General features: G+C 38.5%; 1 protein-coding gene across 3 annotated transcripts in view; it reads right to left on the reverse strand.

Annotated features, from left to right (window-relative positions):
- Positions 1-806: 806 nt before the first annotated feature.
- ZNHIT6 (zinc finger HIT-type containing 6) overlaps positions 807-22,945 on the reverse strand; it is a 33,423-nt gene continuing 11,284 nt past the window's right edge. For all 3 annotated transcript variants that reach the window (XM_065675215.1, XM_065675213.1, XM_065675216.1), the window contains exons 6-10: positions 22,498-22,566; positions 21,623-21,703; positions 21,118-21,198; positions 6,057-6,181; positions 807-1,769 (exon numbers count right to left, since the gene is read on the reverse strand). In XM_065675215.1, coding sequence (XP_065531287.1) covers positions 1,684-1,769; positions 6,057-6,181; positions 21,118-21,198; positions 21,623-21,703; positions 22,498-22,566 — 442 coding nt within the window. In that variant the 3' untranslated portion in view covers positions 807-1,683. The remainder of the gene's footprint in view (positions 1,770-6,056; positions 6,182-21,117; positions 21,199-21,622; positions 21,704-22,497; positions 22,567-22,945) is intronic.

Below are 22,945 nucleotides of genomic sequence, written 5' to 3' on the forward strand. Positions count from 1 at the left end.
GTCCTTTAAAAAGGGTGAAAAACCAAACACTGAAACAAGAGGTGGGCAGAGGACCAAAAATTACTAATAAATACAACAGAGCACAGGTGGCTACCGCCACGCAAGAAGAAAAGCCTCCCCGTTTTTCCAGGGCCTGCAAAACACACAACGGTAAGGATATGCAGTACAACTGTGAGAAACAGTATTAACACAGCATGACTGGTAAGGAACCAACAGCTCAGCCTGAAGTCCAGACTGAGACTCTGGAAGCCCAAGCCCTCTCACCTATTGCTGCCACAGCCTCCTGTTACCTGAACAAGTTACTCACAACTACTCACAAATGTAGGTGGAGAACTCTGCCTGGCCCATCCTGCTCCTCTGCCAGGTCTGCTCTGCTCCTCCCAGTGAAGCTCCTTCACCGCTTTCTGTTGTCTATCTACCTATTAAGATCAGTGCTGGCAGGAAGTACACTTCTGACTGAAAACCCACCTCCATGGCAGTTTAGGGTGCATCCCACGCCACTGACTTCTGTCACAGAGGTGCCAGTCTCAAGCAGGAGACAGACAGACCAGGGAACAACAACGGCAGCAACAATCTCACAGAGCTGTTTACAAAGTGATCACATCCTGAAGACTTAACAAATACTGACTTAGCCAGACCCTTGCAAACTAACCCCAAAGGCCTGTCTCACACTGCTCACAGCACACATTTCTTGTTCTCCACTAGACCCCACAGACACAGGGAAATTGGATATAGTGGTTTGGGATCCAGAAATCTCACAAGTTAGCAAGAGATTTCTCTTGTCAGCAGATGATACAAGACAGAACTTTTTTATTTTCTTAAGGTTTATTTTAAGTAGGTAAATTCAGTTGATATTCCAGTAACTATTTAAAATACCTGGCTTCAGTAGGTAAACTAATAGGAGATGCATAACTTAAGTATTGTTTAGAAGTCCAGTGTGTTAGCATTACTGACACTCTCAGTATCCGTTTCTATTGATTTTTAACCCCATGCTAACTTAGAAGATCAGGGTAGAAGATTAAACATACAACAAAATGCCACCCTGAAAACATAGTTTGAGCTGCCCTTAACACATCAAACATGATGCAACCAAGTAAGAAAAACCAATAATAATAAAAACTAATGGACTGCACCAGGCACCCAGAATTTCACCACAGATTAAACTCAAAAGTAAAGTAAGATCATTTGCAGCAGCTCAGCATGACACAGAAATACCCCCAAAAGGAAATTAATCTAATGTACATTTAAGCATTAAGACTTGAATCCATATATAAACACAAATACATGATCAGGTATTTAAACTTGGAAATCAGTCACTGAGCTGTCAGGACAAAAGGAAAAAAATCTGTCATTGAAGCTAACCTGGAAATTTTAAATTTGGGTGGCTGATTTATTAAAAATACATGGACAAAAGTGTGCATTTAAATTAGAATATAACGTCGTTTCTGGAACCAGAGATTCCCCATCTCTTTATTTACATCCCTAAATATCCATTACTAAATCCCAAAATAGGCAGGCAGCTTGGAAGTGCTGCCTTTAGTGAAGAAAGCCAAACCAAAGTTCTGAAAAGGCAGTTTTATATATATATAAAATTAATTAAATTTAAAAACAAACAAAACAAAAACACCCACCCCCACCCCCCAAACCAAAATGCTTATTCCACTCTCTTTTCCCAAAGAACTGTCATGAACTGTCCCGAATTTCCCCTTCTTCCACAGATGAAAGGGATGAACTTTCACTGTCCGAGTTCTCTGCAGGTTCACTGGCATCTGAGGGAGCAGGACATAAACAAAAAACAAAGCAGCAATTAGTTTCAACAGTGCTGTTCGATCATCAAACAGAAGCAGTTTTGTATCTTCTTTTCTTTTTACTCAGACTTTCTTTAAGGACAGCTGTTTCGTAAGACATAACCAGTCTCATAACATGGGATAAGGTCCTAGGCAGGACCTCACTCTTGAACGAGAAAGACAGACACTGTTGAGAATTTTAGTTTTTAAATCTTGGTCTTTCAGTTACGGAGGTAAGCAGAATATTTATCCCACACAAAATTCTTCTTCATCTATCAGAATTGAGAATTCTGATCTTTCCTTTCTGCTTATTTGCTTTAAATGCTGTTTTCTGGGTTGCTACACACACGTATCACAACTGTAGCAAACTATAAATCATTTACATTTTTATTAGCATTTCAGTTAAGATGGGGAACTACTGAGAAATCCTAAATGCAAATGGAAAACTGGGATCATATGCCTATGTGCTCCCTCCATGTGTTCCAGCATCCCAAAGATGGTGTTAAGCTGTGTGAATCCATAAGCTAAGGCTGATGAGGCTAACGCTACATAGTAACTTGTGCTTTAGGACATGGCTGTGGTGCTCTGCTGAGATCATATTAAGAAGAACTCATTTACCAAACTAGTTTTCAGCCTCACACCCTGAGACTCCTTATTTAACAAGTGCTGACCCTGGTCACCTTGTGGTGAGGTCACCAGATACTGCTGGTTGGTGGCACTCAAGCAGCACAAAAATAAACTGCAGCAAAGCAGGCCCATGATTCACGCTCTGCTCTCACTGTTATTTTCAGTATTTGACCTGACTATGGATTTAAAGAAGTTTTTTAGCATTTAATGTCAGATGCTTCATTAAGGAAACTTTACCAAAAGAGAGCTGATGAAGTACAGTTACCGTCTTCTCAAGATTAAGTTCCACAGCTGGCAAACAGGGATAATACACAGGGTACAGTGTGCACCTGTACAGTTTCAATGGAATTTGTTCAAGAAAATAGAAGCATTTCACCCAGAAACATCAGAGGTCACATTTTGTCTACATTAAATCTAGTGTATAATCAATTAACATTTATATGCCAGATATGTACTGAGTAATGAACAAAGTAAGGCTTGTTTTTGCCCCTAAGTCCTGTGAAAGCTTCTATAATCCCCTCCTATCTTCAGCCATGACTGACCTTGTATGCTGAAATCAGAGCACCTGTAGTTTTTGCTATAAGCAAGTCAAGCACCAAAACATCCATAAAAGAATTTGGCAATCTTCTGACAGTGAAGCTAAACAGATAAATTTTAGCTTTAGTCTGTCATAGTAAGTTTTATTTAACAGGAATTACAGACTGTCTTCACTCAAAATGACTATATATTTGTAGGTGGTGATAGCACTGCCTATAAATTAAGCCTGCCTAGTCCTTCCCACCATAAAACTGTCTGCAGTTTACTTATAATGTAAAATTTAAACTCTGGGTTTAAATCTTTCAGTGCCAGTTTCCTTCCTGAGTACTTATTTTCCTTTTTAAATGTTTCAGGCAGAATGCTTCAGCCATTTCTGAGAAAAAGGATAGGAGAAACAGGCTTTATCCTCATTAAATTCTAGCAGTTTCCCTTCAAAGGTGTCTAGCTCTAGCTCTTCCCCAGTCTTTGGGGGTAGTTTGAATTGTGGGGGGAATGGTGATCTTTCAAGCATGTGCCTGCTGCTGTGGCTATGAAAACAAGAGTTCTTCCGGGGGCGAAGGAGTAGATCTGAGATTGCTCAGTAAAGAAATGATACTTTAGCAGTCAGATTCCCACAAGACTGTCTCTTGTTCTAGCCCGTGTCCTTTGCAAACAAGAGTCTGGAGAGCTATGGCAGTCAGAGCCCATGTACTCCAGCAGACACCCTGCCAGACATCCACTCATCAGTGTGGCAGCTGTCTGCATGGAATGTGAAAGGGAGGTCAGCTGGACAGGCGCTCTGAGACAAGTGTCCCTTCGGGTGCACTGGAGAAGGCAGAAAGGAAAAGCAGTATTGGTAGAGAGAGAATAAGCATGAGCAGCATGGATGGATTAGGAGGACATGCACCCGATACAAAGAGCCATAAATGGCTAAGAAATGGGACTGTAAGAAGCACAGACGACGCTGTGGCAGAAAGGTCACTTCTTGGGAGATGGGAGTGAAGTATCTCTCTCATTACAACAGACTTCTCCCTGGAGAGGTCTAGAGGTGAACCCACTATTTTCACTCTTAGCAATTATATGTGAATGCAACTGGTAAAGCAAACAGTATTTACTGTTTTTTCTCCTTTACTCTGTAAGGATGACACACAACAGAATACTGTGATTGTGTCACACTCAAGCAAAAGTGGTATTTTGCCTTCAGGTGGAGCAACAGTAACAAAAAAGCCCTCCTATTTTTATATTCATGTTCTGAACAGAACATGACAGCTTTTCCTGACAGAATCTGGAGTTAGTGTGGCAGGCTTCCACTCAACAGAAAGAGCTCCAAGAACACAGAGTCCAAACCAAACTCAAGGCTGAAGTATCAGTATGTTAACTGATAAGATGTACAAAACCACATTGTGATAAAAGTTGTGAAAATCATGCTATTTTTGCCATTATCTATCATCTTTTGCAGATGTCATTGAGACATCTGAATAGGGAGCTACGCACTTGATTTTTACAGAATCTATAGAAACAGTTCAAAAAATAATTATGAAAATTATTGGTTCCCAAAACAGTGCCAGTGCTCCCCTAACACCAGCTCCAGGGGTGATTGCTAACTGAATAATCCCTGCAGCAGAGGGAGGGATTCCTCTTGAAGACCCTGAAGACACATGCACTGCTGTGCAACAGAGACATCAGCACTTCCTCAGCTATTACTGGCTCTTGCTTCCTCTGCCTTTCTACTCTGCCCTTTACAGAACCAGCTAGCTGTGCGGCAGCACGACCTCAGAATACACTTACTCAGTCAACACTTATCTGAACCTATACCCTTAAAAGGACAACCTCCTTGCTAGCTCAGGAGACAACAACCACCACCCTGTCCAAATTAAGTTCATGAGTCAATTGTTATTCCCTCCTGACATCTAAATCATAAGAATAGGGCAGACTACTGAAAAGCAAAGGATGCAGATCAAGATAAACTGAAAGTATCTCATTTTCTTTTACTCGAGTATAGGTATGTGCACCCCTATGGTGAGTATCAGTAGACCTAGTTGCTCAGACAAGACTCTTACCTTATCCCCTGGCATGGTGTCTCACTCTCAGAAGCCCTTGCAGTGCATAGCGCAATACATGTTTACATGATGGTGTTTTCAGAGCAGACTGCTCCAGTGGATCATTTAATGTTGACTAGCCAGAACAGCTGAGGTCCATGGAAGTTTAATATGACTGGTACAATATTCTCAGTCTCATATTTATTCAGTCAAATTATATAGAGCCATGACTGAGTTACCACAAGGAAAAACCATTGCAAACATACTTTAAAGCTTTTTTTTTTTTTTCAGAGATCTTTAAAAATTACATACAGGCTCATCACTGAAGAGTATGGGATTTCGTAACTAAGGTGACTAGCAGGGGGACTGAAAAATAAGGGCACTGACTGCCTGTATCAGCATCTGCAGAATATGAAGGTGGGACACAAAGCCTTTATACTGGGAGAAAGATGGAAATTACCTTCAAAACTAAAATATAAATTCCTGCTCGACCTGGACTCTCCTCTAAGTTGACTACAACATGAAAGTCCTCCCTCAACAAAGTACCTCTTGAAAGATAATGTTGTGCTTTCAATCCATCTGAAAAGCTACTTTACCATTATGATTTCTAATAACTAACCTGTAATTCAGAATTATTTGTCCAATGTTAGGAGTTATACTAGGAAATAATGGAGAATGATTCATCTGAATGATCTGCAGGCTTTACTTACAAATCACCTTCCCAGACAGCCTTACTTTTTAGAAATAACCAACTCTGTCAAACTTTGCTGTATTTAGAACAAGTCTGAAGAGTTGCTTCACCTTAGTGGCTAAAAATATATCTATATTAGAAAATAAAAATAAAGATCAAGCACCAGAAACCAAAGTTAGGAAAAACACATACACCATACAGGTTATGGATGTAAGCCATCAGCCAGCAGTTTTAAGACAGAGCATTCATAACACCTTTTTTTATAGCAAACTTTTAGATTCAGAGGGAAATACAAGACATACTGCACATTCCAAGCATCATTAACACGCATATCCTTAACTGTTGTTTATTTAACTAAAATATCTAAGTATAGCAAAACAGGACATAAATACTTACCTTGGCCAAGAATCACCATGTCATTCTTCAATGCTTTCAAGACCACAAAAAAAGTTGGATACTCAATTATTACTTTGCCTTTCAAATTGTCTAGAAGGCTTCTTCTGGCATCCAGTTCATAGTACCTTAAAAATAACAGGGAAGTTCATTTTGGATTTTAATAGTACAAGGGACACAATGTACACTTTTTTGGGGGGGGAGAGAGGGGAAGGAAACAAGAGAAGCTTTCTGCCAAATCACAGGATTTTCAGATGATACTGTGTCCAGAAGAACTATCTTATGATTCAAATGTCTTAGCCACAGTCTTATTATCAAACTACATGTTTTTTTTAAACCCTCCTGACATCTAGGAGGAGAGTCAATGTCAAACTTCTCTAAGGGCTGAAACGGTTTATGAGTTCTTACTGAGTACTTTTACCAAAATCAGATATGGACATGAGGTTACCAAAATGGATATATTTACCAAAATCAGATTCTAAATTTAAAATAACACTTCATGTTCTACTTACGGGCTTTAACACTACAGGTTTAATTCACATGGTTAGTAATGTACCTTATTTATCACATTTGCTTATGAATTACCAATAAAGTATAGGGAAGATGAAATAAAAAGCATACCTGTAAAACTACTAAAGCAAAGGTACACTGGAAGCACCTAGAGCTCTGTTTTTGTAGAAGGACTCCGATATCCAGAACACCGGGGCACTAGTTTCTAAAAGATGGTACAATATCCCCATTTATGCTAAGCAAATCACTGCTTATCTGCAAGAAATTCCCTGTAGAAATCCCCATGTATGTGTGTGCTACCTTTGCCAGAAAAGGGCTGCTCTTCACCCTGGAGGATGAAGCCAGGTATGTAACATATGATACCACAATAATAAAAAGTAAACTGAGTGTCTTCTCACAATTATTTCCTAGAACTGTAATAATCTCTCCCAATTCTCTAACCGGAAACCTGGACATGGGATTTCGGGGACAGGGAGGGATATTTCAAAGCCCTCTGAAAGAAAAACCCTTTCTTTCACTTGCCATAACTGCAGCATCCAACAGATGCGCTGATATTATTACACTGCAATCTGAGTTATGCAATTCTTTCTGCAATCAACATTATTAAATTACTACTAAGCTATTGTATCAGTAAAGGCAAAAAAGCACCAGATGGGTGAAGGAAATCATATACTTTATGATTTACAGCAATGCATGATTAAGAACGGTACATCAGAGGAGTCAGCACACAAGAAGAATATTGAAGGTAAAACAGGATTTGAGTTCTTGGGATTTAAGGGAAACTTAGTTTGAGTAAAAACTATTTCTCTCTCATATTCAACTTCAATCATCATGAAAATATTTGGTTTCATGTTTCCCTCAACCCAAAGTAACTATGACCTCTTCTTACTGAAACCTTTTAAAAGGGATAACAGTATATTACATTTCGTATTGAATGAATGCATTCATAACTTGTGGATTAACACACATGAACAGAAACATATTTACTCCTTTATTTACAGTACTCTAAATGCAAAGTATGGCAATACCTTTCCTTTGGCAAGGACCTCAACACATTCTTTTCTGGTTAAGCAAACATTTACCACCAAGAGGCTAAAGTAATTCACATGCCACAATACACTTTCCATTATCTCATGTTTTAGACAAAACATCTTTAGTGTCCAGCTTGGCATAAGATAAAACATTTGTACTTAAAACTATTTTATGATAGTAAATTACTGAAGTGTTAGATCACTGACTCAGAGCTTTATCTTTTTTGCTTTTAAAGTACATTTTATTGGTTGACAGTGACAGAGAAAACATCTAAATCTTTAGTGCATAATGTGGGTTGTAAATTTCAGGGAAAATATAACAATGGAGTTTAATGCTCTTTTTTAAACTTTGCTGTTATTGTCTATGCTATCCAAAAGACCTTAGTCTACCACATTCCCTACTTCATACACAAGTACAAGTTGAGGTTTCCTGCTAATCCACCTGCCAACCTCTTCTTTGACTGTGAATACTTAAAAGATCTCAAAAGAAAACTATTCCAAAGTCTAATGCAGGATGTAAATCAATTCCAAAGTCTAATGCAGGATGGCTCCCGAGCAAGACTTGATTTTTCAGGTTCTCTCTGAAAGACTTTGCCATAATAAAAACCTTCCCAATTTTATCCCAGAACTGGAACAAAGTCATATATCAGAGAGTGAACAACAGAGACCTGGCTGCCCTGTAAGGCGCTTCCAGAAGCCTGTGTACTCACACATCATTTCAATTTTTACTTATGGAAAAGCTAGACCTGTTTGGAGAAAAATGAAATGCCATTTTTACAAGTCTTTTAAATTCATGTAGTGATTATTTACCAAGATGAGCTGAGGATATAGGGTAACACTGGAATGCAGGCCCTCCCATGTATTTGCAGGGAAGTGGTCTCCCCACAGGTACGAGATAGAGCAGGGAAACCTGATAAAAGAGTATCTGGTAATATCTGATTATCACTGTTTTAACCTCCTTGTCCTGCTCAGCCTGCACAGCCTGCTCAGTAAGTACCCATAATGAGCTGCAACCTTCTTCAGGCCCTTCCTTCCCTGTCCATTTTGGGTGACAACCCAGTAAAATGAATGGTAACCAGCACAAGTCTGTCCTTTCACTCACACCCTTCCATGCTCCAGGGCCAGTTCCAAGAGCCGACTTAACTGAGGCTGTGCTTCAGCTCTTTGTTACAGGACAGATTTGAAGACAAGTCTGGCTCTCAATGAACTGAGCACCCTGAGAGAATCATTGCCATAACACCCCCTGTTCACATCTTTCTTTTAAACCTTCCCTCATTTTCCTTTCTCTATTCTCCTACTGCCCAGTTAATACAAACTGTCTGTGCAATGGCTTTCCGATCCCTGTATTCTGTGGGACTTCCCATTGCACTCTTCTCTACCTCCTTTCCTCCCTGGTATTTACTTTCCACTGTTTTCTCCCTCACTTTCATACATTCTCTCAGCCTCCTTCTCCAACACCCACCATCTAATAATACACTTTCCTGATGATTTTCTTGCACTGAGCAAGACTTTATGCCCATGTCACGAAACAAGAAATATGCCTGGACTTCTTCTTAATAAGATGATTCTGTTTGTAAGGACCACAAAGAGACAATCTTAGCAGACAACAGCTTTTGATTTTAGCTGGAATGAAACAAGGACAACTGCTTTTTAAAGGACAAAAATGAAATAAAATTTCCCTGCCAGCAGGTAGTTTAAAAGCTTACACCAATTGTGATGGCTGAGAAAATGTAACAAGATTCAGCAATCCCTCCTCAGTTCCCATATAAACTGCTACATTTACCCTACGAATGAGTTTGTTACCTTTCACAAAAGGCTGAGATTCATAAGGCACTTTTGACAGCATCTCCGAGTTTCTGCACAGTCTGGTTTCACTATCTATAGTTACTCTACCACCTTCCAGGAATTCAACGATTCAGTCTCCTAATCTGTCCCCACAGGCAGGAATTCTGTATTAGGTCACTGCATCACAACTAGCTCCCCTCAAATGGAACCTGTGGCTATCATCACAGTGGCATAACTTGTCTCCATGTATTCAGACAGCAGGAAATTCCCTGCTGATCAGCTTTTCCTGAATGTCATCTACAGGAACTTTGATTTTAATAATAATAATAAAGAAAAATTTGTAATCTGGAATTAAAGATAAATTGTATTTTAGTTTAGTCTTCTAGACCCTGAAAAGAGAACAAACAGTTTAACTGTCTAAATAATTTTAAATATTACTAAAATGCGTATTTGTATAATGACGTTCATAATTTTCCTGTGAGAGAGATCAACTAAAATCCTTGCACATATTTTAAATAAGGATGACTTTTCTTCCTAGAACTGAGTGGAAACATTGAGGTATTTACTTGGCACAATTCAGATACAATAAATCATGCTATCTATTTTGGGCCTAGTCCTCAAAATCCACAATTAAACTTCTGCTAACTTATGAGAAGAAGAAAGATTTTTTTCCTCCACCCCCAAGCAAAAGAGAGTAGCATTTCCTAGGCATCTACACTTGCCTGGAAGAGAGTAAAAGACTGGTACAGCACATAAAGTCTCTCCCAAGCACTCATTCTGAAGTGCTGCAGCACAGCAGAGATAATAACTAACAGATGGACTTTCATTCCTAAGTGGTGAATAACCTCTTCGTGTGGTTATGATTTGGTGAACATGGAAGCAGTGAAATGCACTCTTGGATTAGGTATGAAAGAAAACTTGTATGGCAGAAAGTAAACCCAATGTATCGAAAAAAGGCACAATTTCTATATTCAACTTAGTCTAACTAGAATTCTGACACTCTAAAAATCTGGAACACAGTCAGTTTGTTAGTCCACATGTGTGAAAAAGCATTAGAAAATTCCATGAGCAAACAAGCAGAGACCTTACAAACAAAACCAGAAATGACTTGCCTTAACACTTCCTTTGTAACTAATTCTCATCGATAGCTGAAACAATATGAAAGACTACTCTGTCTGAATACTCTTAAGGAAGTGTAATACGAAAAAATAGTATACTGCAGTACACACAAATATTTTAAAACCTGGTATCCCCTCCTTCGACTCCTGGTCTATGGTTTTTGCCCTGGTCTAGGACCTCCATAATTTGCCTCAACAAGTGTTCACTAGGAAAAGGAAACCTTTTGGCCTCTTTAGTCCTGCTAGAGGGCTAAAACTTAAAAACAAAACAACTAAAAAAAGCACAGGAAGAAAAGTTACCAGCACACCAGGAAAGAATTTCAGGCATTACCACTATCTCCTAACTACACCTAAATTCACAGAACACATAAAACCAAGAAAATCATGAACACGTTCCTTTACCTTGCCATATTTCAGCTACAGATCATCTGTAAACAAAGACCCTATTAAGACAAGCCAGAACAATCCACAGTCTCCTCTCTTTTATGGGCTGAAAGAGGCCCTTCCACCAGGGAAATCTAAGAACTGCTGAAAACTGAAGTGTAAAATGGGACAGACCTCCCCCCCCAAAAAAGCCTCCAACCAAACAACAAAACCCAAACCACCCTCTTCCTGTAAATATATTTCAGGGAGTTAAAACATCCTGGAAGAAAAAAAAGCAATACCCAGGTGAAGACAGCAGGAACACCAATTGTCATTGAAGTTATTTGGCACAATAGTACATGTCCAGAAAGAATTAATGGTTTGTTCACTTTTACCCTAGAAAGTATACAAAGCAGTTAATGGAAACAAGTGATAAGCAAAATAAGACTACAAGTATGTCACTGTAGAAGCACACAGCTGTCCTTGTCTAAACCTCTAGAGAATGATGCAATTGAACAAAAAGAAAAAAAACAGTAAAAGTTGTTTAATGACAATCATGGAAAAATCCATCAATTGATGACAAACCCCAGAAAGCAGATAAGGCATCTGCTGCAACAATTTAGTGGACTGAACATTGAGAGTGATGTGGTAAAAGGATTTGGGATGCACAATAATGATCCAAAGATTAACTGAAGTACAAACCTTTCTGCCTCTTTTAGTCATGGGAGAAAGTACAACAAAAGAGAAGGAAAATGTGAAACTAGCAAATGTCAGTTTCTCAGATTTGGTAGAATTTGGTTCAAATATAGAAGTGATACTGAATTTCAAGGAAGCAAATACTTTCCCCATCTCATAAGACATAATGAAAAGAAGTAACACAATCCAACAGCAAGTAAAGATGCTGTAATTCAAGTGCATCATGGCAACAGTCCTTTACGCATACAGTAATTTACTTTATCTGCAAAACCAGGCAGGCTTTACAAACTGCTCAAAAGCTCAAGGTTTAGAAATCTTTACATGGTATAGAGCAGATGTACCAAAAAAGGGTATACCACAATTGTGTAAAGCTACTGTATGACTGAGATAAAGAAATAAAACACCCTAATGAATGAAGGCCTTAAGGGAATACGAAATTTCACAAGGGAAAAGTTATTAGAAGAGAGTGGGTTGACTACTGAAGATAAAAGCCTGAAGTTTCAAAAACTGAAAAGATTAGTAGCATCCTTAGCGGAAGTGAAAGCTGTGGGTGGTTCCCCCAAAATGCAGGGAAGTCAAAATATGTAACTTCTACCATTAATAAAATACTGGCATGATCATGGAGAAAAAACAAATACCCTAAGTCTACTTTAACTACAGTAGTCTGTACACAGCCCCATGAAACATTAGTGTAAATATTTTTTGAGGTGGGGGGGGGTGTACCATGGAATACCCAACGATTCAATGCAAAATTCTTAATATATTGAGTTTGGGAAACTAATAGGTCAACTCTCATTTGACAACTTATGTTAATGTAAGTAAGCAGTGCACTGATAAAACAAACAGAAATATCGAACTGATGAGAAGTCAGTCCTTGGAAACTGGCAATACTTTTGTTATTGCACTTGCATTAATCTAATAAACCTCTACTTCACGAACAGGAAGAATGGATAATTCTCTAATTTTGGATCCCTAGATAGCAAATTCTACCTTCCAAATTTAGCTTACACGGAGATAGCCTGAACACCTTCTACACTGTGTACTAAATGGTGGAAAAATATCTATACATTTATATTTATTTATGGGAATCACAGTGCCATAAACCTTCCATTAAGGGGTTACTAATGCTTCACAATGAAAAGCTATGAAATAAAGAAAACAAATTATTTTTCTGGCAAACAAGCAGGAAGGTCAACTCCCTCCTTGGCGAGGTTGAAACAATCAGCCCTAGCTCATTTCCGTCAAGGAAGAGAAAAAAGGAGAGGGATTCCCCTTTGGCAGCATCAGGAGGAAATAACAGCTTTTCTCATTCCCGACTGGAACATGAAAAGGTTCTCTACTCCGCCTTTGTGAAAACGCTGATGACTACACTGCCATGTTTCACAGCACTGCAGTTCTCAAGTTCAGCCTGTAACTTCAATTGCTCATGAAGATGTTTGCATCTTTGCACCTAGAGGCCTCTTACTCCAGCCTCCCCATGCTGCCTGGTCCCCAGAACTGAGAAACTCTGCTAATTTTTAAGTCAGCATCTCACTGTGACATCTTCTTTCAAGGAACTATCAGTAAATCCTTCTTTTCCTTCAGAAAAAATATTTTAACAGCAACCCACATGCAGCTGAATTAAAACCCCTGATATATCTCACAACATTTATGCTAGACTGGAATAGGACAAATGGTTTGAACATTATTTCTGCTCTACAGCACATTTTTACCAGCTCCTTCTTCTAGCCAAGGGGCAACAGATTATTCAGACAGGGGTTGTCCAGTTGCAGTCTTCTCTTGGACTTCATGGCCTGTCCTCTTGCTTTCATGTCTGCCTTATATGTGCATGCTACACAATATGCAGATTTTAATGAAGGCATTTTCCATACTACGCATACGTTACATAGTACATATACACAGGTAAGTTCCACTCTGCTCCATAGCAGAGATGGCAGCCTGGAGCAAACTGCAAGGTTTGTACTTGAAACAGCCTTTCCTAGATGCACAGTTCCTCAGAGAGAGAAGAGAAAAATCTGCTTGTGCATGTGCTGGGTGTGCTGCTTCCACATTTCAAGCCCAGTTATGATGCAGAAAAGAGGCTGCTGTGTACAGTTTTGTTTTCGAATTTGGGGTCTGCCTACCTGCTTTTTAAGCATGAAGGGTCTTCAGGTCTCTCTGCGGTGCTTACAGAACATCAGTAGATAACTAGATTGATAAACCATTGGATGAAGTCAACAATAGCACTTCTATTACCATCTCATCCTCCACCTCTATACTTAGTCACATATTCCCTCTCTGTAAGTGGTCTGGATCTACCTTGCCGCAATACAGACAGCAGAACTTCAGAACAGAGGCCATAGTTTCAAATAAATCTTTGTGCAATAGATGTCTCAGCAACTATCTAGCTGTGACACTCCAGAAACAGTAATGCAATACCATCAATTATAAAACAGTTCATCCAAAAGAATTCAGCATGGGTTACAAAACCCCGGATTGTTATTTTAAAAAACAGGCGCCTGCTGGTTCATAAAGGAATCCCTTTCAAGAAAAAAGAAATTAATGATTGCTCAAGCTAGTAAGACGGGCAAATTCTGGGTTTGTTTTTGGAATCATCCCAAAAATCTTCTCAAAGGTCAAGTAATTGTAGACAGACATCATCATAAACATTTGGCTATGTATGCTACAGATTCAGACCATACATGCTGCTTACACTCGGCAATGACTAGTTTTCTGCTTTCCATATATATTGTGTAATACAGGATTTCAATGAAAAACGTAAGTAGATAGGAAGGAAAAGTGACTCTTTTTTACAGTAAAAGCTGTGTATCCTGGCATTTGATGCTCTGCATTACTTTTTTCAGAGAGACTGATGTTCAGATAAAGGAGAATCATGTGAAAAATGACACTGAAATGGCTGCATAACAGAACCAGAAAGCCTGAAATGACCACAAGAAAATGTAACACAGCATTCAGTAAAAAAAGCTGGAGTTTTAATAAAAAACCCTCAAAACAAAACCCAACACTCCAGGAAAAAACAGCAGCAAGTATTAATACACAAGAGTGCTGTGTTTAAGAAACAGACTACAGCCCAAATTCTGTTTCCCCTTGAACAGTACAAAGTCACCAGAGCCTGACTACAGTTGTGCAGTGAAGAATGACTATTGTAAGCTAGCTCCCTGCTTTTGTAAAGCTGGCAGAGCTGTTTTTGTGCCAGCTGCTGCGAGCTAGAGAGAAGTAATGAATTCCACTGTCAATCTTCTGCTGGCATAGGCTAAAGGCAGCTTGGGGTCTTTTCCAACTCATGCCAAGGCCAGAAGTTCATCCAGGGATTTGTATCCTTAATTCCTGTCTCATGTGTACCACATACTACGCAAATGTGAAAAGAAATTGCTTCCTAACAAAGAGCAGAAAATGTTAAATAAACCACCCCATGCTTTTCAACATTTGTGGAAAATGCAGAGGAGGAAATAATGCTTGAAATGTGCCAATTCTAGCACATTTGTTTTCCTAGATGAAGTAGTACTTTTGAAATTAGGTTGTAATACAATGATAAAAAGAACTGGTCTATGCACACTAACAGGAGTGACTTTTTAAAGCAACCGAGTTATGTATGAAAAGCAAAAAGCAAAGACTATATGCTCTGTTGGTTTTACATGAAGTTATTCACAAATGCTAATGCAGAAGGAAGTGCTCTAGGAAGACTGTATGAAAAATTAAGGAAAACATTATCGATATTTGAGGTTATCTTGCAGCGTATTTAAATATAACAAGCTTTTTATAATCTTAAAATTCCTGACAGAACTGGTATCTAATGGATGTTTTTAATGACAAGAAAATAAATAAGCAATATATACTACATTTAAAATTATCTGGTTCCATTACATTGGTATTCCTCTTTGAATTCCAGGCTGATTTTCTAAAAGTCTGCTCGCATATTTGCACACACTAGAGCAAAAAAACTTACTTCATCGTCCTAAATCTATTACTGTGAAGTACTGCGACCTACAAATGTGATCTAACCCTTAGCTATTTAAAAACAATAGACTACAAAAGAAAATTCTCTTTGAGCACAGAACTCAGTCATCCAAGGAAATAACTAATTTCTGCCAGCTGATCTTGAGACAGGGAAGTGCTCCAAAATTACTAACATCATCCAGCCTTCTGGGAAGCAACTGCACTGGATCAGTTAGTGCAAAATAAGTGCTCACCACCATAAAGCAATGGCATTTAGTAAAGAAGAACCTCAGGTACTGTTTTAATGGATGAAAATCCCTGTGGTCCACAAGAATTAAGTGGCAAACATGCCAGCATTCTCATGTGCACCAGCCAATGTCACCACAGTGAGTAAGAAGCCCCTTGATGTTGGAACTAGCACAAAAATGCTTTTGGTATTTTTTTCTTTCTGAGTAAGTGAAGCATGAGCTGTGCTGATACTACTGATATCCAATGTTCCAACTGATTCTACATGCATCCATTGATGGTGTGGCAGCTTTAAAACAGCAAAGCTACAGGATACAGTCTGGTATTGCTCTGAAATCCAGCTCCTTGAAGGATATGGTCCGCTGAAAGCAGTGGGCTTTGCAAAACTTTTATAGCCAACCAGACTGTATTTTCCAAGCACCTCAATATTCTGCCAGCACCTAGTGAAATCCTCTAACCCCCAAAGTATTCTACAACAGCTTACTCTGGAACAATGTTTGCATGCCATTCTGAATGTACTAACAGGCAAAAAAGAAAATTACTATATAAGAGACCAAATATGGATGTTTAAGAAAGCATAATTTTTAAATTCCATTAAACTAAATGTGTATGATTAAAGACAGGCTACTACCTAAACTTGATTCATGCAAGATGTTAATCAACCCAGTACAAGATATTTGGTGTAGCTTAACCTCATTAAGATTAGTTAACTAATTGTCTCTTAGGTTAAAGTAGCTACTGTAAACCAAGTCTGTTCCAGTTATTTCTTTTCTAGAAATAGGATCATCTTATATGACAAGGATGAGTAAATAACCTTGTCATTAAGTATCTGTAGTTATGAGGAAAAAAACCCAACTCTGACCTTTAACTTATAACAAAGACCAAGGGTGTGTCTGATTTAGGAATTCTTTTTTTTTTTTTTTGGGGGGGGGGGGAGGGGTAGTTGGGTTTTTTTTTTTTTTGTTTATTTATTTGGTTTTGTTACACAAAGCCTAATAAGGCAATTCTCAGGAAAATAACAAGGTGTATTTCCCAAACCAGATTGTATAATTTGGCAGTTGCATCTTTTCTTTCCTTAGTGGAAAAAGCAATACTCCTAGCATATGAAGTCACTTTGAAGGCATCTCAAATAGAGGACTGAAGATAGTCAGGACACTAATTTATCCTGAAGAAAGAAAAGACTACTTTATAAAAGAATGCAGGCTGTAAAAATCATCCAAGAGGCAGCAGTTAAACCTTTGTTGGAATAGTTATAGTTGAGGAGAGAATGGACACCAACCACCGACTCAATATTGCATAACAGGTGACAGAAGCAAGCATACCAAACGGGAAACTGCTATAACCCATTCAAACACAAATTTTTTCCAAACCAAGATTTTAGAGGAAGAGAGTTGTGTAACATTCATTTTTTTATACTGTCCTTCTTAAGATTCCTTATAAAAAAATGCAACTAATGAGAAGACTGTCAAGTGGTGTAACAGTTGCAGTGCTATAGAGCATTATGTGATAGCTAGGGAGGAGAGGACACAGGGAAAGATTATACCTTAGGTTGCCTCAAGTAACTGTGGACTGCTACCAATTCATACTGGAGGCAATTCTTACAAGCTGGTTTTAGAGAAGGCAGAAGTAAGCTTATCATAAAATTCTCTAAGAACCACCAGCACTGATGGTAAAAGGCACCTCACAAGAAGCAAGCAAGCACCATGTAGTTTGGCAGCCATCCATCATATCTGCACACCTGTGGATTTATCCAGCTGCTTGCTGAAGTTCTGCAGAACTCCTGTGAGGAAGCAGAAATCTGTACTACATGGCTCATTTATATTTCTGGAGAAAGGAAAAAAGAAAACCCCCAAAATCTAAAGCATTCTGCAATGGACTTTTAAACTAAAAGGGCCGTTTGCTGTGAAACCCAGAAAAAAAGCCAAAACTAGACCACAAACTCCTGTTTAATAAACAATTGCAGGAAACACTAAAATCCTTCTGTAATGTACTTATCTTAAAACTAGAAAACTAACATTTTATAACCCGGAATAATCCTGCTTAGATATTCTCTGAAGTTCCATTGCACTTCCTCAATAATACATAACTGGAGCTATGAAAAATATTTTTTTCAAAAGGTTTTGCTAAGCCTAAAAACAACATCCAAGCCACCAGTGTATATTTACAATCTTCCTATTATCTACTGCTTGTGGAGAAGGAATTTTTCTGGTGGACACAGGAGAGGTTTTGGATAACATAACATTCATGTAGACTTGCATGTATTTGTAGACTGCACCAATCCTACCGCTCCAGTCTGCCCACAGAGTGACCAAAGAAGATTTTGTCACATAGGTACGTGCAGAGTAAAATCATGAAGAGTGAGATAGCACAGGATGAGAAATTCCTCTGAGGTGACAGTGGCACTCGAGGCTACACAACCCAGCAGTTAACAGCTCCCTACTGTTAAAGAAAGGGATAAAGAAACATGAGAAAGTTGTCTGTGCTCAGCTTTTGTCCCATGCTGGACATCACTTAGCAGGAAGCTGCTCCCGTTTCAATCGCAAGTATTTCCACTGCAATTCCAGGTAAAGATTTATAGAATGAGAGCCATAACCTGAAATTAATTAACTGGGGAGGGTGTGGGGGCATGTGTGGGGGTGTGTGTGTGTGCAAAAGGAAAAGAAATCAAAATAATTTATCTCTTAAGTGCAATGCAGCTACGGTAAGAATCTGAATTCCCTCATAAAGCCTTTGTCACGACAACTACGCTGGTACAACTGCACGGAGAGCATCTGCTGGCAGAACCATGGCTAATGTCGACAGAAGATGCTTTTCTGCTGACATCGCAGTCCCATCATCTCAAACGAACTTTGTTCTTTCCTTTCAGAAGAAGAATTTTCTTCCAATATTCTGCTTCCCTGACCTGTATGCACTGCCACAGCTGGGCCTGCTCCGCCAACTTTTATGAACAGACTCATAAAATGTCTGAAGCAAGGAACTGTGTTTCTCAAGTCAAAATTTTCCTATTTTAACTTTCTACATTTCCTTTTAAACTAAACTTTACATTCACTAGGTGGGATAAATACCAATTACCGTGACTTTGATACCAACTAACAGCTGATTCTGGTAATATTGATGAGGCTCAAACTTAAGGATTTAATTTAACCTCATGAAAAAGAATTCTTTCTCAACAAATCTGTGAGCTAAGGAAACTTAGAAGAGGAAGAAGAAAATGTTAAGTAACAAAAGAAACTCATAAGCACAAGAGACAATACACTTTGATATTAAATTGGTTTCTTTCCCTAAGCCTTCTATGCAACTTACATACTCTACTTCAAAAGACTGAAAGGTAAGCATTACCTTCTATTACAAAAGCATATTTTCCTTCTAAACAAGAAATGAGAAAAAACATCGAATACCAGGGAAAAACTCACCTGTGTGTGATTTATTTTTAAAATACAGATAACTGTTCAAGATCATTGCCTGAATGTACCTTTCATGTACTGCCAGAAGATGCACAGCACTTACATACTGAATGCATTTTCAGGTTTTGCTGAATTTTGGGTTAATTACTTGAGCAGGGCACAAAGGCTATTCATGCTCTGGGAATCTATCTTAAATACTGCTAGTAAAAGATGAGCAGAACAGTCTGCTACAAATATGTAAAAAATGGGAAATTCTTTCTGATCTCATTTCCTGGAGCTGACCTCTAAAAGGCTTCTTTACTTGGGTGCAACATACAACCTCTATGGCTAAAGTGCCTCTGCTGAATAGCCTTTACAGATCCCTGGGGAATCAAGTAAAAAGACAGACACGGAACTGAGCAAACTTCATCTGCCCAGTTGCTACTGCAATGGACTTTCCAGGGTGGCTCACAATACCAGCACTTCTCAATTGTCACCCTAAACAGCCAGAATTTTGCCATTCTTAAACTAAATGGAAAACATCCAGGCACTTGTCTTTCAGAAATCTGTGCAGAAGTCTGTTTAACACTCGTAGCCCTCTCAATCAGGGGATGGGGCAGCCCAAGGTCTATCAATATTCTTAAAGACTGAGGTGAAAACCACAGTGGATGTGTTTGCTTTTTCTTCATCCTTGCTAGTCAGATGACCATCTTCAGCAAGTATCAGTCAAGTTTTTCTTTGGACCTCCTCTTGCAATATACACATTTTAAAAAGCCCTTCTTCTTATATGAAACAACACTTCCCATTTTCAGCTGTAATTAAGCTTTGGCCTTTCACGTCTTCTCCTTCCCTAAATGAGCCACGGCTCTGTAATCTTCAATTTCACTTAAACCCAACACGTTTCTCGCTGACAAATCAGATGGCAAATGTTATAACCACATTTCAAATACTGATTGCAAAGAGGGGAACTAAAAAAAAAAAGTCAGCCAAAACAATGAAGACTTTGGGTATCAATTATGAAATACGTTATGAATTTTTGAATACTACTGGGAAAAACACAGCACAAACAGGAAACTCAGCTACAGCTACCATTCTTATAATATACCTTCTTCCCCCCCTTAGAAATAATACACCATGCTTTCTGGAAGCATGTTATTTACATTTCTTACATTTGAAGAAAAGAATGTGCTTTAAAGAACCCTAACTAGGAATCACTGGTCAACCACAATAAGCTATGACATTAAGCTGATACACAGCCTTTTCAGGAACAATGACAACAGGGTGGAGTGGCCAAAATGGCATTTACACCAACAAAAAATATTTCTCTGAAGTTTATTTTTGAAGTTCTAGAATGTTGTCTGTTCTGGAAACAAAGAAAACAATTCTGCACAAGTCTGCATTCTGAAGCCCACACCCAGAAATATGGTAACAAGAAGAGTGATGAGCTAGTAACTTTAAGAAAAATGTGTTATTTCAAGTGGAGTAGCTGGATGCTTGTAAGAGCATATTTTTTGCTGCAGTGATTTATAAAAGTCCAGCTCTCTTCAACTATCACTTTAATTCTCTTGAGAGGGTTAACGCACGCACAGAGGAACTTGCACAAAGGAATGGATGCGGACATTGGACAAGACAGTAATTTAGCATTTTAATACAAACCTATCTTCCCTGCAGACACTGTTACATTTGCATGGGCTGCTGCTGAAGCAGCTCAGGTACAGGCACATTCACTACTCCACCAGTGTGGCTTTAAGTGCCCTAGCTTCATGAATTTGTCCAAGTATGAGTGAGCTGAATTTACTATTCAGTAATTGTGCGGAAATGTCAGTGCTGACATACAAAAAACCAAATTAAAAAACGTGACATGAAATGGCTGGCAATTACGCACTGAAGAGTAATCCATGAGATTATGTAATCTCCATTCGTAATATAAAAGACTAAGAAACGTATGATTTCTTTCCCGCTATTTTCAATTCTTAAACTGAAAGAACCACCTTACCTGACAGAGTTTTGTTTCCTGTTTTCTACTTTCATTAAAATTTGTACATCTGACTGAGGAGACACTGTATAGATTTTTAATCTGGAAAAAAAAAAAATTAAATATGCAACACAGATAAATAATGTACAATAAATATTTCCTACAAATGAAGGCTCTAATTGCTAGTATGTTTTTCTAATTACCCTAAAGAAAAGGTTTGCTGTCAACCCCACTGAGTTTAACTATGGTTACATTTTTTAGAATTACAGTTGTTTTATTTGATCGTTATGCCACGAGTCAGTTTCTTAATCTTTTCCTGGTTTAAGTTTTGGTGGCAGTACTCCAGGGTTAGGTGGTTGATGAATTTTAGGATGGTTTTCATCACAGGAATTAAAGATGTACTGCTGACTGGGAACTCAGCTCTGCATACTGAAAGTGCAGCTAATTTAAACCATCTATTCAGAACTATTCCCCTCTTTTAGTAGTGTGTTACATGAACTAGCCAGAAAAGTTATTCAATACACACCTTTGACAGACTACAGGATCTGACTCCACTGGATCAATGTATGGCTTAAGGATATCAGCAAGTGTTTTATCATCAGGCACCCTTTCACCAAAGATAAAAATCAAATACGTAAGACAAGGTTCATCATGTACACAAAAATCTGCTATCTGATTCACTTGGAGGAAGCTGTATATTTGCATGCTACAGTGGCACAACTGAGCAGTTTATGGAAAGATTACAAATATGTATCAATACAGCACAGATAATTGTCAGCTTTATCACAACTTCAAAACTGGGACTTCACTAGCATATAGAAGGCGTAAACAGATGTGTATCTCTAGTTTCTAACCCTGCAGCAGAAACATGCTGTTCCTACAGCCCTAGAAGTAGACAAGGGCATACTTCTCATCCCCCTTTAGGCAAGGAAAATACAATTTGTCAACAAAAGCTTATTTTTTGCCCTCTGCAAAATGTGCTTGTGGGCTTTCCTACAAAACAACCAACGCAGCCATTTCATCCTATATGAAGGTCAGTTCCAGTGTCCAAGTGAGGAGAGATGGCAGGTCTTGCTGAACGTCTGCTCCATGAGAAAAGAATGTGTTATGTGCATGGGATACTGCCATCACAAATATAGAAGCTTCTCTGTTTACACAGAGAAAACGACTAGCAATCAAACATTCAACCTGATTTGAAAACCCTGCTAGCTTTCAACTTGTCAATACACAACTTTAAGTACTTTTTAAAAAATTTACATGCCCTTTTAATTAAGACTAAAATAATATTCAAGTTTATCTTGTATAATAGAAGAAAAAGATAAGAAATGATCAAAATATTTTGCAGTTCAATTTCAGCAGACTAATTTAAACTTCATAAAAATCTGGTCTTCAAGCTTTTACCCTTTTAAAGTGTATTCAGCATGAGAGTGAGGAAATATGAGCTTCAAGTGCCAGTAGAACTTTTTCTCCCTGAAAAGAAAAAGAAATAACATTCTTAATGTTAGCTGGTAATTACTACCTGTTTTGTCTATGATGAAATTTGGTAGCCTACAGCATGGGTGCAGAAGAAAAGACACAGTCAAAGTTTTGAATGGCATTTTCAAAGAGTAAAAGGGGCACACAGAGAAGTTGAGATGCAGTGCTCCCAGCTTCTGCTGAATTTCAAGTCCTTATGGGATGACTTGCTCATTACAGATATCTCCAATTATCTGATCAACAGCATTTCATATTTTAACAGCAACTCTCTTCCAGCTGACTTTCTGTATGTATAAATGCCTTTTCGTTTCAGAAAAGGAATCTGCTTTTCAGCATATCACCTGGGACTGGTTGCCAAACTCATGCAACAGTA

This window comes from Lathamus discolor, chromosome 3 (assembly GCF_037157495.1).
Source record: "Lathamus discolor isolate bLatDis1 chromosome 3, bLatDis1.hap1, whole genome shotgun sequence".
NCBI classification, from domain to species: domain Eukaryota; kingdom Metazoa; phylum Chordata; class Aves; order Psittaciformes; family Psittacidae; genus Lathamus; species Lathamus discolor.